We start from the raw sequence: 15,936 nt of genomic DNA, 5'->3' as shown, positions 1-15,936 counted from the left end.
GCAATGGTCAGGCCACGCCTTGAGTACTGCGTACAGGTCTGGAGGCCTCATTTTAGGAAGGATGTAGATTTGCTTGAGCGTGTACAGAGAAGGGCAACAAGATTGGTGAAGGGAATGAAGGGATCCTCTTACCAAGAGAGGCTTAAGTTCTGCAAATTGCAGTGGCTGGAGACTAGGCACCTGCGCGGTGATCTGATTGAGGTATATACGGCCTTAAATGGGTTGAGCACGCTGAATTCTGATGGGATCCTTCCACTTGTTCAGATTACGAACCTAAGGGGGCATAAATTCAAATTAAGAAAAGACAGATGTAGAATAGATGTGTGGAAATTCGCCTTTAGCCAGCGGGTGGTTAATTGCTGGAACAAACTTCCATCTGTCGTTGTGGAAGTTGATAGGTTGAATAAATTTAAGGAGGAACTGGACAGGCATTTGGAGGGAATGGTGTGATTTTTTTTTTTTTTTTTTTGGCTGATGCTGCATAAGCTCATACATTTGCTTTCTTGCATCACACGCCACTACTACTACTACTACTACTACTACTACTAATTCAAATAGCAGAAGACTACAATAGAGCGAGGGAATGATGCCAGCAGTGGGGAAGATGGATCGCAACTTAGCAACACATACGATATACCTGATATTCTTCCTGATGAGGTAGAACATGCGTTGAAACAATGAAGAATCAAAAAGCCTAGGGGGAAGATGAAGTTACTGCAGAGTTGTTAAAATTGGGAGGAAGAGACATAACACAAAAACTGGCAAGGCTCTTCACACATTAGAAAAGGTGTGATGCCAAAGCAGTGGAATAATGCAATCTTTGTTTTGCTGCATAAGAAAGGAGACAAATCAGAAATTGGAAATTATAGACCAATTAGCTTGTTATCCCACATCTACAAGTTGTTCACAAGGGTCATTACTAACAGATTAGACAGAATACTTGATTAGAATCAACTGAAAGAGCAAACTGGCTTTAAGACAGGATTCTCAACTATGGATCACCTTCACGTAATATCACAGCTAATGGAGAAGCAAATGAATATAAAACACCATTATGCCTGGCATTTGTGGATTATGAAAAGGCATTTGACTCCATACAGCATAAGGCAATGTTTCAGGCATAGATATCCCATTTATTATGATTTTGAAGAAAATATATGAGAACACTACCTCCTTTATTAGACTAAACAAAGACAGTAGGAAATTTAAAATTGAGAAAGGAATTCGACAAGGGGAGACAATATCTCTGAAGCGGTTTACTGCTGCACTTGAGGAAGCTTTCAGAAGATTAGACTGGTTGCAGAAAGGAGTCAATGTGAATGGAGAGTACCTAAACCATTTACAGATGACATTGTGGTCATAAGCCACGATCCCAAAGAATTAGACGAAAATCTTAATCAGTTATGCACAGTTAGTAAGGATTTTGGACTAAAGATGAATATGGCTAAAATAAAAGTAATGATGAACAAGTATGCCACAAAAATGGACATAATGATTGAAGGAGCAGTAATTGAAAAGGTGGAGTCATATACTTATCTGGGACAAGTCATTAGCCGTAATAATGATAAATGGATGGAAGTCATGAGAAAAATAAATTTTGGATGGATAGCATTGAGGAAATATAGTCACATACTGAAGAGCAATATCCCAGTTTGTCTGAAACGTAAAATAATGAACCAATATATACTATCCACCATGACTTACGGAAGTGAAACTTGGGCACTCAACAAAAGAATGGAAGAGAAGCTGAGAATTACACAGCAAAGAATGGAACGAATTATATTGGGAATCACACTGTTAGATAAGAAGAGAAACACATGGATTAGGCAGCAAACTCAAGTAAAGGAGATTCTTATCAAAACTAAAGAACTAAAATGGTCTTGGGCAGGAAACATAGCTCGAAGGTATGATGACAGATGGACTAAGAAAAAAAAAAACAGAATGGTAACCAAGAGGAGCTAGAAGAAAACCTGGAAGACAACAGCAGAAATGGATAGATGAAATTCATGAGTTTGTAGGTAGAAAATGGATGGCCATTGCACAAAACAGAAGGAAATGGAAAGTTGCTAGAGAAGCCTTCATCCTACAGTGGATTGAAAATGGCTGACGATGATGATGATGATGATGAGGATGGAAGCTTGTTTAGAAGACCTTTGTGCCAAAAACAATTGAAAGCCTTTGAGATGTAAAGAGCAGCTGCTTGTGTTTCACCAAACTTTTCCATTGAATTTGTCCATAAATGGGTAACATAAGCCAGAATATCACCAGTGGATCGACACTGATGGAATCCATACTGGCAATTGTTGATCAGATGGAAGGTGCTTAGGTAGTTTAAGAGTTGACAGTTAATTGATTTCTACATTACTTTAGAAAAAGTAGAAGTAATTGCAATGGGATGATAATTGGTAAATGGATGAGAGGGATTTTTCACCTTTTTTTTTTTAGGAACTGACTGGATATCAGCAAATTTCCAAGCAGAAGGAAAAACACCTTTGGAATAAGAAAGTGACAAAAGGTGGCAAAGAACAGGAGTAAGTTCAGGAGCACAGGTTTTGAGAACAAGTGGATAAATACCATCAGGACCTGGAGCTTTCTTAGCATAGAGATTCGTCAAAATCCTTCTAACATCCTTTTGACAAGACCACAGGAAGCATTGAATGGAGCGTGTTGGGAATGGTGGGAGGTATTTTACCAAAATCATTAATACATGAGTTGGAAGAAAAATGGGATGCTAGCAGGTCAGCTTTATTCTTGGCTGAAGTGACAACAGAACTATCTGGTTTTGACAGAGGTTGGAGCAGAGATGGGCAAAAGTTGCGGCCAATAGCTTTGGCAAGAGACTAGAATGCTCGGCTACCATTAGGGCAAGAAGTAAGTTTTCTACTTGTAGCCTGTTCAAAATCTAGTTTGGACTGATTAATAACTGCTTTAAAATTGTTGCGAGCTTTGGTGCAGGCAGAAAATGAAACTGAAGAATTGGAAACAAACCAATTATAATATGCAACATTCTTCTCTAGAACAGCCTTAGCACATTTATTGTAAAACCAAGGTAGTCCTTTAGGCACCTCAGGAAGAGATTTTAAAGTGGAGTGTGGGATAAATGATTCCATTCCTACAAGAATAATTTCACTGACACGATCTGAGCAAACGATGACATCAGAAGTTTTGAAACCATAGTCAGACCAAGGAAAAGAAAAGAAATCTCGCAGGTCGTCCCATTTTGCATTCTTGTAATGCCAAACAACACGAGGTTGGGAATAGCCATGAGATAAAGGCTCCATTGGAGAAGAGACAATCACCAAGTTGTGATGTGGGGTGCCTAAAGGAACACTCACGCACTTCGATCGCGTAACTAGAAGGGTTGTTTGTAAGAAAAAGATCAAGTGTGTTGGCTGTATGGATAGGATTGTCCAGTATTCTTGTAGGTAAATGAACAATCTGTGCGAGGTCATTAGTAACTGCAAAAGCCTCAGCATCTCGACCAGCTGGATTTGTGAACATTAAAATCACCAAGGAAAATTACCTCACTGTTAGGAAAGTTGGACTGGAGAGAGTCAAGTTGCAAAGAGAGGAAGTCGAAGAGCTCCAAGTGATTAGTGGAGTGGGGAGAACAGTAGAGAAAACAGATGAATTTGACACAATGAGGGAGAGAGATTTTAAGCCAGAGAAGATCGAAAAGAGGAGATTCCAAATTACCAAGTCTCCAACAGGGAATATCGGAACGGACATATGCACAAGTACCACCTTTGAGGCAAAAGGAATTATACAGCAAATAATTTAGGCAATTGAAATGAGCAGTAGTTGAAAATTGTATACTTGATGTCCAAAAATTTTCCCTCCATCAAAGAGGGAAAATTGAAAAATAAAATTAAACTCTTAAGTTCAAAGAGTATCTAAATTTATGGTTGGAATTGGATAAACACTTAAAGAAATAGATAAATGAAAGCAATGAAGGAATACAGCATTTCTTACTTTATTTTTTAAATTAAGTTTGATTTACTCTTTTTTTTTTTTTTTTATATATATATGTATATATATATTATTTGGCTGGTGGTACATAAACGTTCTTCTTTGCACCGTTCTGTAAATGAAAATGATTATTCCATTGTATAAGGCAATGATTGGGCTGCATCTTGAGTACTGCATACAGGTCTAGAAGAGCCTTATTTTAAGAAGGATGTGAATTTGGTGGAACAGATGCAAAGAGAAACACGATTAATTGAGGACACAAAAGAGTAGCACTCTCACCAAAATAGACTTCAGTTCTGCAAACTGCAGCATCTGAAAACTAGGCATCCAAAGAAGTGAAATGCTTAGGGCATACTTATTCTTTCTCAAACAATGCACAAGTGGACAAATTTTAAACTGAAAATGAATGGTTGCAGGAGATGTGCAAAAATTTGTTTCAATTACTCTGCTTTCAGCCAAAGTTGCTGACTGTTGGAACAAACTTCCATCTGGTATTATGGGTAGTTTGAATAAATTGAAGAATCAGTCAATTTATTAGAGGGAATGTACAGATGAGGTGGTTGGTTTTTATTTTTGTGATAATAAATGAGTTTGCTTCTTTACATCATTTGCCACCCTTTAATTTTAAAAATCTGACTAGTTGTATATTTTATTCCCTGTACCGTCAAGTTCCAGCAGCTCGTTACCCTGTACTGAAGCATTTGTACTTTCCAGCCACAAAAATTCAGCTTTTGCTCTAGCTCAGGGATGGCCAACGAGTCGATTGCAGATTTAATTTCGGTCGATCATGACGAATTTTAAATATACAGTCATCCCTCGATTTGTGCACCTTGTGCAATGAAATTTTTGAGATGGTAGATCGCAGCACATTTTGAAGGAAAAAAAGTAGATCGCATCACAAATTAAGTTGGCCACTCCTGCTCTAGCTTATATTAAATACTGTATCCAATAACCACTGTCATGATTAATGTAACACAGATAACTATTCACCCCCCCCCACAAACATACTATTTCTAAGATCTATTTCACCTTATGGCTAATATGTTTAAATATCTCATTTTTCTTAATAATGGAATACAGACAACCATGTTTCCTTCACTCTTTAAGTATACAAAGTGCAGAAATAGCTATTCTCCTAAAATTAATTTTATGGCTGGGTTTAAAATAAATACCTGTTCCCAATAATGGTTACACAACCTCATCCCCCCCATATCATTAAATTCTAATTCTAAGTGTAATAATTTGTTATTATTATTTTTTAAGGTAAATACTTTCTTGTTATATATTCCTTTATTTACTTAGTCTCAAGAAGAAATGAGCAAGGCAGCTCCTAAATGTCATGCCAACTTCCCCTACATTATTACTTTCTATATAAATGATTTTGATCCCCAAATAAATGCATTCAATGTTTATCTACAATTTTATGTTCTCTTTGTCATTACTAATGGTTTGAGACACTTACCTGCTTCCTTTTTTAGTATAACTGAATATATTCTATTTACTCTGGGGTCTTATCCCCTTTCAGTCTAAGTAACTTTACTGAAGAATGCTTTTCAGAGATAGTTAATCACTAAATTTACAAGGAAAGCTTGAACCTAAGTCCTCTTCACTGTTTCCTCCTAGTTAAGATGTGCTTTCAATTGCAAAGATCGTTGTGAAGTATCTGTTCAGCTCATTTGCCACATTAGTATAAATTGTCTATGATTCCACTATACCAACCATCTTTTAAGGGTACCACCACCAGTCTAACCTATCTTTTAACAATACCACTTATTTGACTTAACTCTCTTCATTCTTATTTCCATATATGAATAGAACTTGTCACTATTCTTCAGATTTCTTGGTCAAGGAGATCTTGTACTTAGCTTTTGACTGTCTTAATCCCCTACATATATATATATATATATATTTTTTTTTTTTTACAAATATGCTTACAATTGTCATATATAACTGTGCATTATAACAGTTTGTAACTATCCCATGCTTTTTTATTTTTCTCCATTAAACCATCCATTTTGGCATCTTTCTGTTGTGGTACTTCTACAATGGGATGAAACTGTATTAGTAACTTTTTGGATAAATCCCTTAAACATTTCCCATAATATGCATTCATATCCTATAGCAGACAGTTCCACCCCTTATTAATAGAGCCCAAGAAATACTTCAATTTGATATAACAAACCCCAAGAAAAGTGAAGCCTTCACCTGTCCCTCTTTTGACTAATGTGATTATTTTGGATGCTACTCATTTTAAAACCTTATAGTCACTAGGCTCCTGCACCATCATATCCCTGAAAATACCCAGATCCTTTTGTAAGTATGATATCAAGGATAATTGAGCCCCTTGTTCCCTCTCATACATGCTGGAATGAAAAAGTCATCTAGTCAGTTCAAAAATTTGATCCTACTTAGTGTACTACTTGTTCACAATTGCCAGTCATTAAAATGTAAATTAGAGGAAACGATTCCATAACAAAGAAATCACACTTGCTTGCCCAATCAAGTTTTCCTAAAGAGATTTTTTATCATATTCCTTGTAGTTGTTTGGCCAGTAACACACCACCACTATCACCTTTCCTTCACCACTAGTCACCCTGCAACACACAGACTCAATATCCACCTGGGTCAAATTTTAAATACTGTTTGGTTGTTTTTGGGCAGCTTTTGATAAGACATACTTCCCCCAGCCACCCCTTTCTCTTCTATATACATGTATTCACCATAATGAAATTCCATGACCCAGCTACCTAACAGAAGATAAACTTATACTCAAAAAGGTTGTAAGAGTTATCTTGGTCCATGCCATTAACTCCAATGACTCTCCTAACAGCCAACTGCCCAAACTCCAATTAAAAGTTTTACCGAACCCTTAAAGTCTACTATCAGCAAAGACTACCTGCACCTCCTCTGTTCAAACAAATTCTATCTTTACTTTACAATTTATTTCTACTAACTAGGGCACGTTACACTGAAAAAAATTTACTTCCATAAGCAGTGCAGAGTCCCTCCAAATCTAGAGTTAATCAATAAGGCTCTCATCATAAAATGCAACCTGTGTGCAGTCTAGACAGAATTACAGACAATAAAATTTTGATCTATCTTGCAACACTGTCCAGCATGACCTTATATTTTGCAGCCAAGCTTTCAGCACTATTTTGCTCTACATCATCAGTTCCTGCATGGTAACTGTGGTCCCACTAGTTCCCCTAAGAACTGATACCAATATATCCTTACTTTTTTTTTTTGACCAGAAGTCAGTGGACAATGCTATGCTTACCATTTCTAGTGTAAATCATATTTGCTGGTAGATAAAATTTTAATTGAAATTACAAAAATATCAATATACTGAAATTATAAAATAATGAAGTACTTTTAAGTACAGAACTGCATTACAAAACATTTACAGAATTATAAAAATGATGAAGTAATTCTAAATAAAAAACTGTATTCTACTTATAAGCAGCAAAAATTAACCAATTCAGTCTATTATTTAACTCAGCCTTCTAATTATAATAAATAAAGAACTTTCAAAAATATACTTCACATAATTATAATGTATAAACCTATAAACAACAAATAAACTAATCATAAATACAGAGTAAGGTTTAATCAAAACTTGAAAATCTAACCACAGTAAATAGGAGAGTTATCCTAAAAGTAATGCACACTGCACACATGCTCCTCGTTCCATATGCCAGCACAACTGACACGATCAGGATAATAACGTGAAGTTTAACCTCAATAGTAATGTGTTTGAAACAGAGTTCCTGCACTGAACGTTTGTGCAGAGGCCTTTAACAAGTTAATGTATGCAATGTATTACATTTCAGGTGCATTAGCAAATAATAATTCATGATTTATAACAAAAAAGAAAAGGAGCGAAAAAGCCAGATATGCACGAACCGGGAAAATTTCTCTGTACATTCTCCACATTGTCTATTCATTCCTTCAACCAGTGCACAGTAACAAACATAATATTCAGTGCTTCGGCTATAATATACCATATATGGATAGCCTCTGTGAATTGGGGGGGGGGGGGAGAAATAATAATTGCTGGATTTTTATTGGTCCATTTTAATTAAATTTCAAAAGCTAATCATTCCAAATGAGCCATATATAAAATTTCACAAAAATTTATTCAACAAGAGCCAAGTTATTACATGCAGACAGATGGACAAAGAAATAATATTGGCTAGATTTCTATTGGTCTGATTATAATGAAATTTGGGAGAGCCTGACAAATATTTCTAAAAGGCCCAAATATAACACTTCATGAAAATCCATCCACTGGGTGTCAAGTTATCATATTAGAATGGAAAAAAAAAAAAGAAATAATTGCTAGATTGGTCCGATTTAAATGAAATTTGGAATGGCTTAACAAGTATTTTTAAAATGCCCAAATAAGAAATTTCATGTAAAACTGTCAAATGGGAGTTATGTGTGGATGGACAATAGGTGCATTATGCATATATGCTAATATACTTAAAAATGGATAGTGATATTGCTTCATGCCAGATTAGTTTCAGATAAAAGATCTTTTACCAAATTTGAAACTTTGTGATCAAATACAAATTTATGAATTTTTGTGGGAAGCAAGCTGAATGCTGAATCCCATCAGCATTCAGCTTGCTCAACCCATTCAAGGCCTTATACATCTCAATCAGATTACCTTGTGCCTACTCTCCAGGCGCTGCAATTTGCAGAACTTAAGCCTTTCTCGGTAAGAGCACCCCTTTGTTCCCCTCATCAATCCTGTTGCCCTTCTTTGTACTCGTTCTAGCAACTCTACATCCTTCCTAAAATGAGACGCCCAGACCTGTACACAGTACTCTAGGTGTGGCCTGACCATTGCCTTGTATAACGGGATTATCATCTCCCTGTCCCTGCTAGCAAAATTCCTATATATCATTGACAAGACTCTATGACCTGCTCTGGCAGCCCATCTGCACTGCACAGCGAACTTCCTATCTGACTGCACAATTACCCCGAGGTCTTTTTCACTCTCCACTTTCCTGAGTGTAGGTACCACACAGTTGGTACATTTCTCATTGGTTACTGCTACCCATATGCAGTACTTTGCATATGGGTAGCAGTATAGCAGTGTAATTTTGCAGTTAAAGAGCATTCAAAAATTATCCAAATTTTGGAAAGTAGTCATAAGGCATGAAAGAGACCAAATTTAAGATTTTTAATGCAAATATGTTATAAAATAAATTCATTTTAAGTTAGCCACTTTTGTGCATTACTTTTGGAATAACCTGCATAACTATTTGGTTTCATAAATAAAGAAACAAAATTTAAAAAACAACAATGAAACTACAAAACAAAAGAAATCAAATTTCTTTACTTTTGTAGTTATCATTAGCCAGCAAGAACCAATACTAGGGAATCCTGTAAAGATAAGGTGCAACTACTGATCAGAGTGCACATGGACACAGTAGCACCTCACAAGTGCAATATGTTGCAGCAATGTCCATAGATGATAAAGTGTTTAATCTGATATATCATTATTAATTCAGAATGAAATCATATTACTAATAAAAGATTTATACACTAGGGTCGTAGAAAACAGAAAGATAAACCTCTAGAATTTATAATCCACAAAAAAGTTATATCAGTATGAATTTTAATCCAAAAAGAAAAAAAACTAGCTGTTTATATCAAGTTCAGAGACCTGTAATGGATAAGTGTTTCCTTGTCATTGGCATGTCTCTAATAAAATAAAATTTAATAAATTGTGATGCATCTCAAAGTCTGATTAACACTGAGAATTACATGCTCCAGGAAGTGAGAAACGCATGTTCCAGGAAGTTTTTATTTTGGAAAATTTTCTAAAAGTGCCAGAGTTTTAAATGCCAAATTTATGAGATTTTATTGTATATTATTTGCTCATGTATGATATATAATGCCAAAATAAACAACAGCATTCAAAAATACACAATTTTAAACTGTCTTGTTTTTATTCCAATTATATATATACTAACTGGGTAATGGGTACTAACTAGATCACAATGTCTATATGTCTGCAATTCTGCCCAGGCATGACAGGAGGGATTATATGCTGAAAGCCTTGTAGATTAACTCAAGACTTGAAGAACTCTGCAAGGCTTTTGTGGATAAATTTATATCAGCTTGGCCCACACTTGTAGGGAGAAGGAATCTGTTTTGTAGAGATTGGATACATTTAAACAAAGGTGGTGCAAGAGTTTTATCAGTATTATTGAGGATATATTAAAGGTTGAGGGAAACTGCTAGTTTAGGGAGTCAAGGGTAATATAGATACACGTTTATCTGATAATATTGGTCAAATTAACGCTTGCACATACCTCAAGAGTTCTTGTTTGTTATTGCAACAGAACATATTAGCAAGATGTTCTGAGGACAGAAACGTTTCAAATGAGCGGGCAAACAGAAACGTTTCAAATACCAGGGAAGCGAGCTTAAATAACTTTAAGAGGTGTGTCAGGGTAGTTAACTATACAAGAACACTAAGTCTTAATTGTTTGTACAGTAATGTCAGAAGTGTCGTCAATAAAATGAGTGAATTCAAACTGCTTGTTAGGACATTAATACTGTCATGATAGGGCTTACGGAAATTTGGTGCCAGCTGGAGATAGGGGATGACAAGTTTCAGTATGGTATGTATAATGTATTTAGGAAGGATAGGAAAGATAGAAGGGGTGGTGGGGTCATGCTTCTTATCAAAAGCAGCGTGAGTGCGACAAAAGCCTTCACGGATTAAGACATTTCGCATATTAATATAGAATCTGTATGGTGTGAGATAGTTGGAAGCAAGGGTATAATGAGAGTGGGAGTATTCTACAGGCCAGGTGATTGTGAAGATTATGATGAGAGCCTCTACATGCAAATGGAATGGGCAAGTAAGCGTTAATGTCATATTATGGGTGATTTTAATTCCTTAGATTTTATGTTTCTTAACTAACAGCAGCATAACCCCTCCTCCCTTCCTATCCTCCCTATACAAATTGTACTCCCCAAATTCCAACTCTGCACTGCCTATATGTGTGACACCATGTCTCTGATATCCCAACAATATCTGCCTTTGATGTCTTGACTAGCACTTCAAGCTCATCAAATTTATTAACTATACTCCTAGCATTGGTGTACATGCAAGTATACACCAATGCTAGGAGTTAGCATTGTACATGCAAGTATACAAGCATCTGTTCCTGCTCATAGCCACCCTAACACAGCCCACGTAATTACTTGTTCTGCTATGACTCCCAGCAGTCCTGGAAATCTCCATTACCTTGCTTTCCAGTCTGCTGCCCATTCTAATAGAAGCAGTGCAAGAATCACTTTTGCCTCTGCTTGCAGCCACTGTTAACCTTTTAGTCTGTTTATCCCCCCCCCAAACTAGCAGTTTTCCGACTCACCTAATACTGTCTCGATAACATCAGCAAACATTCTTGCACCCTTTCTATTTAATGCACCCCATCCCTGCAGAAGCAGTCTCTCCTGTCAACAAGCACAGGCCAGGCTGAAAAAAATTCTATCCCTTGAGCCTTGCACAATATCTCTAGGGCCGAACTGATCGACAAGGTTCTCATCGTATACTCCCTCCTATCATGTCTGGGCAGAATTGCAGACACTTTCACATTCAACCCTAACTCGCGATTTTTTTTCAACATTGACCTGTACTTGTTGAGTAAATCTGCAGATATCTTACTTTTAATGTCATTAGTTCCAACGTGTACAACAATATCACCTTTTGCACCCTGAAAAGATGATATCTGCTCTACAACGTCATCAACTTTTGCCCCTGGCAGACATACTCTGGTCCTGTTCCACCTGTTAATATGCAATACATGTCCAGAAGCACATAACAGCTACAAATTGATACAAAAAATTGAAATATGTACAGAAGCATATAACAGCTACAAATTGATACAAAAAATTGAAATATGTACAGAAGCATATAACAGCTACAAATTGATCTGTAATAGTGCCACAGAAAAGGTTAGGCTGGCAAAGGCAGATTATGAGAAATCTGCTGGCAAAGAGAGAGGGGGGGATAAGGAATTCTTCACATATATAAATGCAAAGAAGAGAAGATAAGAACAAACCAGATTGGACCCTTATGTAATGGATTTGGGATAGTATTAGATACCCCAGCTGAAGTTGCAGATGAACTCAACAGTTACTTTGCATCGATATTTACAGAAGAAAAACCCTTTATGTTAGTGAGAAATTATGGGAGTGAAGTTGAAATAAATGTAATTAATGATGCTGAAATTTCACATGTTTATTTAATAAAAAAAACTTTCGAGCCTACAGGCCAGTAAGGCTTCTGGGTTGATGGCATATGCCCTATAATCTTAAGGGAAGCGGAAAGTGAGTGCATCGAACCATTGAGGCTAATTATGCGAGCATCACTGGACTCAGGAGTGATTCCGTTGGATTAGAAAATGTGTCTCCAATACATAAGGCAGTTCTAAGAGTGAAGTGGGAAATTACCGACCGGTTAGTCCAACTTCAGTAGTAGGGAATATTGTGGAGACAATGATCAAAGTTGGAATTCAGCATCATTTAGATAGAAATGGAATTCTACAGGATACTCAGCATGGTTTTATAAAGGAAAAATCATGTTTAACTAATCTGGTTAGCTATTTTGACAGGGTCACTCAAGAGCTGGACTATGAATAATTTTGATATTGTTTATTTGGATTTCAGCAAAGCATTTGACTCAGTCCCACATGAAAGGTTACTTTATAAACTGGAACAAGTTGGAATCACAGGGAAAATCCTTAGATGGATAGTTGGATGGCTTTAGGGCAAGAGGCAGAGGGTTGTAATAAATGGTTATTCCTCAGATTGGGTTGATGTAAGAAGTGGGGTTCCCCAAGGATCAGTATTAGGACCACTGTTGTTTTTGATTTTCATAAATGACATCGATGAAGGAGAGACGGCGTGATGTCTAAATTTGTAGATGATGCAAAGGTTGGTAGAGTAGTTAATGATCACTGCCAAAGCAGAGCTTCTTCAGAGAGAGACCTAAACAGACTTCAGGGATGGTCAGAAAATGGCAGCTATGCTGTAATCCAGCAAAGTGTAAGGTATTGCACCTGGGGAACAGCAACCCCAAAATAACTTATACACTTGGCAGAGTTGAACTAAAGCTGGTAGTCGAGGAAAGGGACTTGGGTGTTACAATACGGTCAGACATGAAGTTCTCCAAGCATTGTAGACTGATTGCAAGGAGGGGCCCATGATGTCCTATCGATGATTTATTGAACATTTGCTAGTAGAGATAAGGACGTCATAATCCCATTATTATAAGGCACTTATTATTACACTTGGAATACTGTGTTCAAGCTTGGAGACAACACCTAAAGAAAGGCATTGTGCTTCTTGAAAGGGTCCAGAGATAGGTAACTCGCCTGGTGAGATTGGTAAAAGAGTGTCCGTATGAGGAAAGGCTTCAAATATGTGGGTTGCAGAGCTTAGAAACTATGCACCTTAGAGGTGACTTGATTAAGGTGTTTAAGGCTATGAGCGACATAAGCAAAATGAATGAGAATGAAATTTTCACAGTTATAAATGATTCTAGAACTAGGGGCCATAATTTCAAGTTACAGGGGGAGATGTTTAGACTGGATCGCAGGAAGTTTTATTTTAGCCAGTGAGTTATAAATTACTGGAATAAGTTGCCTACATGGGTGGTAGAGGCTGACAGATTGGGGAAATTCAAAGGTCAGCTGGATAATTACCTACGGAAGGAGGGAAATGCTTAGGTTGTTCATTTCCTTTTCTCTTATTTATCAATTATTTTTTTTTTCTTCTTATTGTTATTATTTTATTCTTATAATTTTATTTTTATTCTTATCTATTTTTTTATTATTTTTTATTATTATTATTATTATTTTATTATTTTTTTTTTGGCTGGTGCAGCATAAGCCAAAGGCTTCCTTCCACCATGTGGCCATTGCTAATACTAATACACAGTGAAAATGGTAATACGCTGCCTGCTTGTGCTATTTATTTTTGCATGCCTGCTGTAGAGGTAAATAGGAAGAAAAATATAGCGCTACTACTAATAAATCACTACTAATGGATCTAATTTCCATATAAAATTTTAAAAAATTATGCAAGATAATAGGAGCATGTATTTCCACAGTACAAAAATATTTGAATTATGAACTTACACTTACCCAAAGCTTTGATCAGTAAACCATAATTCAATAATAAGTTGAATATCTGATTTATGGAGCATTTCTCTCACCTGAAAGAAATTCATACAATAAATTTGTCTATTAAATAAACCAACAGTAATGAATATATATAAATTTATAACCACAGTAAACCTTGTGTAAATTAATATGCACAATCATTTTAAATAAATACTAAAGCTTCTTTAATGAATGACATTATATAGACACCTACACTAAGTTAAATACCAATTATATCAATTTACACCAAAAAACGAGGAGTGAATTCTAATAATTTAACAATGAATTTTTCATTGGTTTGGGGGTTGGGGTGGAATAACCATTTTGCATTCATGTTAGAATTAGAAGAAAAAAATCTATCAATTTCACCCATCCATTCGCTCCAAATGTTTGTGTCGACTTCTACAACAGATGGAAGTTTGCTAAAGGCATTACCAAAATAAGCTTATCTGGAATGCTTCTAGAAGTTGCAGAAGCATTAGCAAAGGCACATGATGCAAGAAAGCAAACTTATATAACATCAGCCAAAAAAAAAACACCTTCTCATTTCACCCATCCATTCGTTCCAAATGTTTGTATAGTTCTGCCTTGAATCTATTTAAGCTATCAACTGCTACAGTGACAGATGGAAGTTTGTTTAAGCAATCAACACCCGCTGGCTAAAGGCAAACCTCTGCACATCTATCCTACAACTGTCTTTCCTCATTTTGAATTTATGCCCTCTCAGGCGATTATTCTGAGCAAGAGGAAGAATTCCATTAGCATTGAGCACGCTCAAACTATTAGGCTTTATACACCTCAATCAGATCACCTTCCAGGTGCCTATTCTCCAGACACTGTGATTTGCAAAACTTAAGCCTTTCTTCTTAACAGCAGCCCTTTATTCCATTCAGTTAACTTGTTCCCCCTTCTCTGTACTCGTTCCAGCAGCTCTACCTCCTTCCTAAAATGAGCCCTCCAGACCTCAACACAGTACTCAATTTGTGCCCTGACCATTGCCTTATACAAGATAATAATCACCTCCTTTTCCCTGCTAGAAAAATTCCCGTATATCATTAACAAGACACCATGAGCTACTCTTGAAGACCGTCTGTACTACTCAGAAAACTTCATACCCCCAGGTCCTTTTCATTCTCTACCACCCTCAGGTGTAGTACCACACACTTGATACGTTATACTGCATATGCTACCCATATGGAGGAATTCACATTTGTCAATGTTAAACTTCAGTTGCTACCTCTCAGCCCATCTGCTCAACATTTCTGGATCCTATTGCAGTAGCGTACTGTCATTATTTTCATTAATAACCCTGCCAACCTTCATGTCATCTGCAAACTTAGACATTAAGCCTGATATACCATCATCAATATCATTAATAAATACAGAAAACAACAATGGACCCAACACTGAACCCTGGGGGACTCCACTAATAACATTACTTCACAAAGAGAGTAGTGTCTATTGATTACCACTCTCTGTCTTCTCCCACTCAACCATCCCTTTATCCATAGCAGAAATTTGCCTCCAATGCCACACTGCCACAAGTTGTGCAGCAGACTTCCATGTGCAACAGAATCAAAAGCCTTCCTAAGATCCAATTATGTTATATCAAAATTATTCTTTGCATTCAGTTTCTTTGTGGCCACATCATAGTATCAAATCAAGTTGGTCAGACAAGACTTTCCCTTAACAAACCCATGCTCTGTGTGAACTAAAACTGATGTCTTCTCTAGATGATCGCGCAGTGCTTCTTTAACCAGTGCCTCCATTAATTTCC

General features: G+C 36.5%; 1 protein-coding gene across 1 annotated transcript in view; it reads right to left on the bottom strand.

Annotated features, from left to right (window-relative positions):
- LOC150087465 (protein FAM135A) overlaps nt 1-15,936 on the bottom strand; it is a 331,998-nt gene that overhangs the window by 277,330 nt on the left and 38,732 nt on the right. The window contains exon 4 of the mRNA XM_090372497.1: nt 14,142-14,212. Coding sequence (XP_090228623.1) covers nt 14,142-14,212 — 71 coding nt within the window. The remainder of the gene's footprint in view (nt 1-14,141; nt 14,213-15,936) is intronic.

This window comes from Mastigoproctus giganteus, chromosome 4 (assembly GCF_048544385.1).
Source record: "Mastigoproctus giganteus isolate SK-2022 chromosome 4, ASM4854438v1, whole genome shotgun sequence".
Taxonomy (NCBI): Eukaryota; Metazoa; Arthropoda; class Arachnida; order Uropygi; family Thelyphonidae; genus Mastigoproctus; species Mastigoproctus giganteus.
The sequence above is the reverse complement of the archived record's forward strand: the minus strand, read 5'-3'. Positions and strand labels throughout refer to the sequence as shown.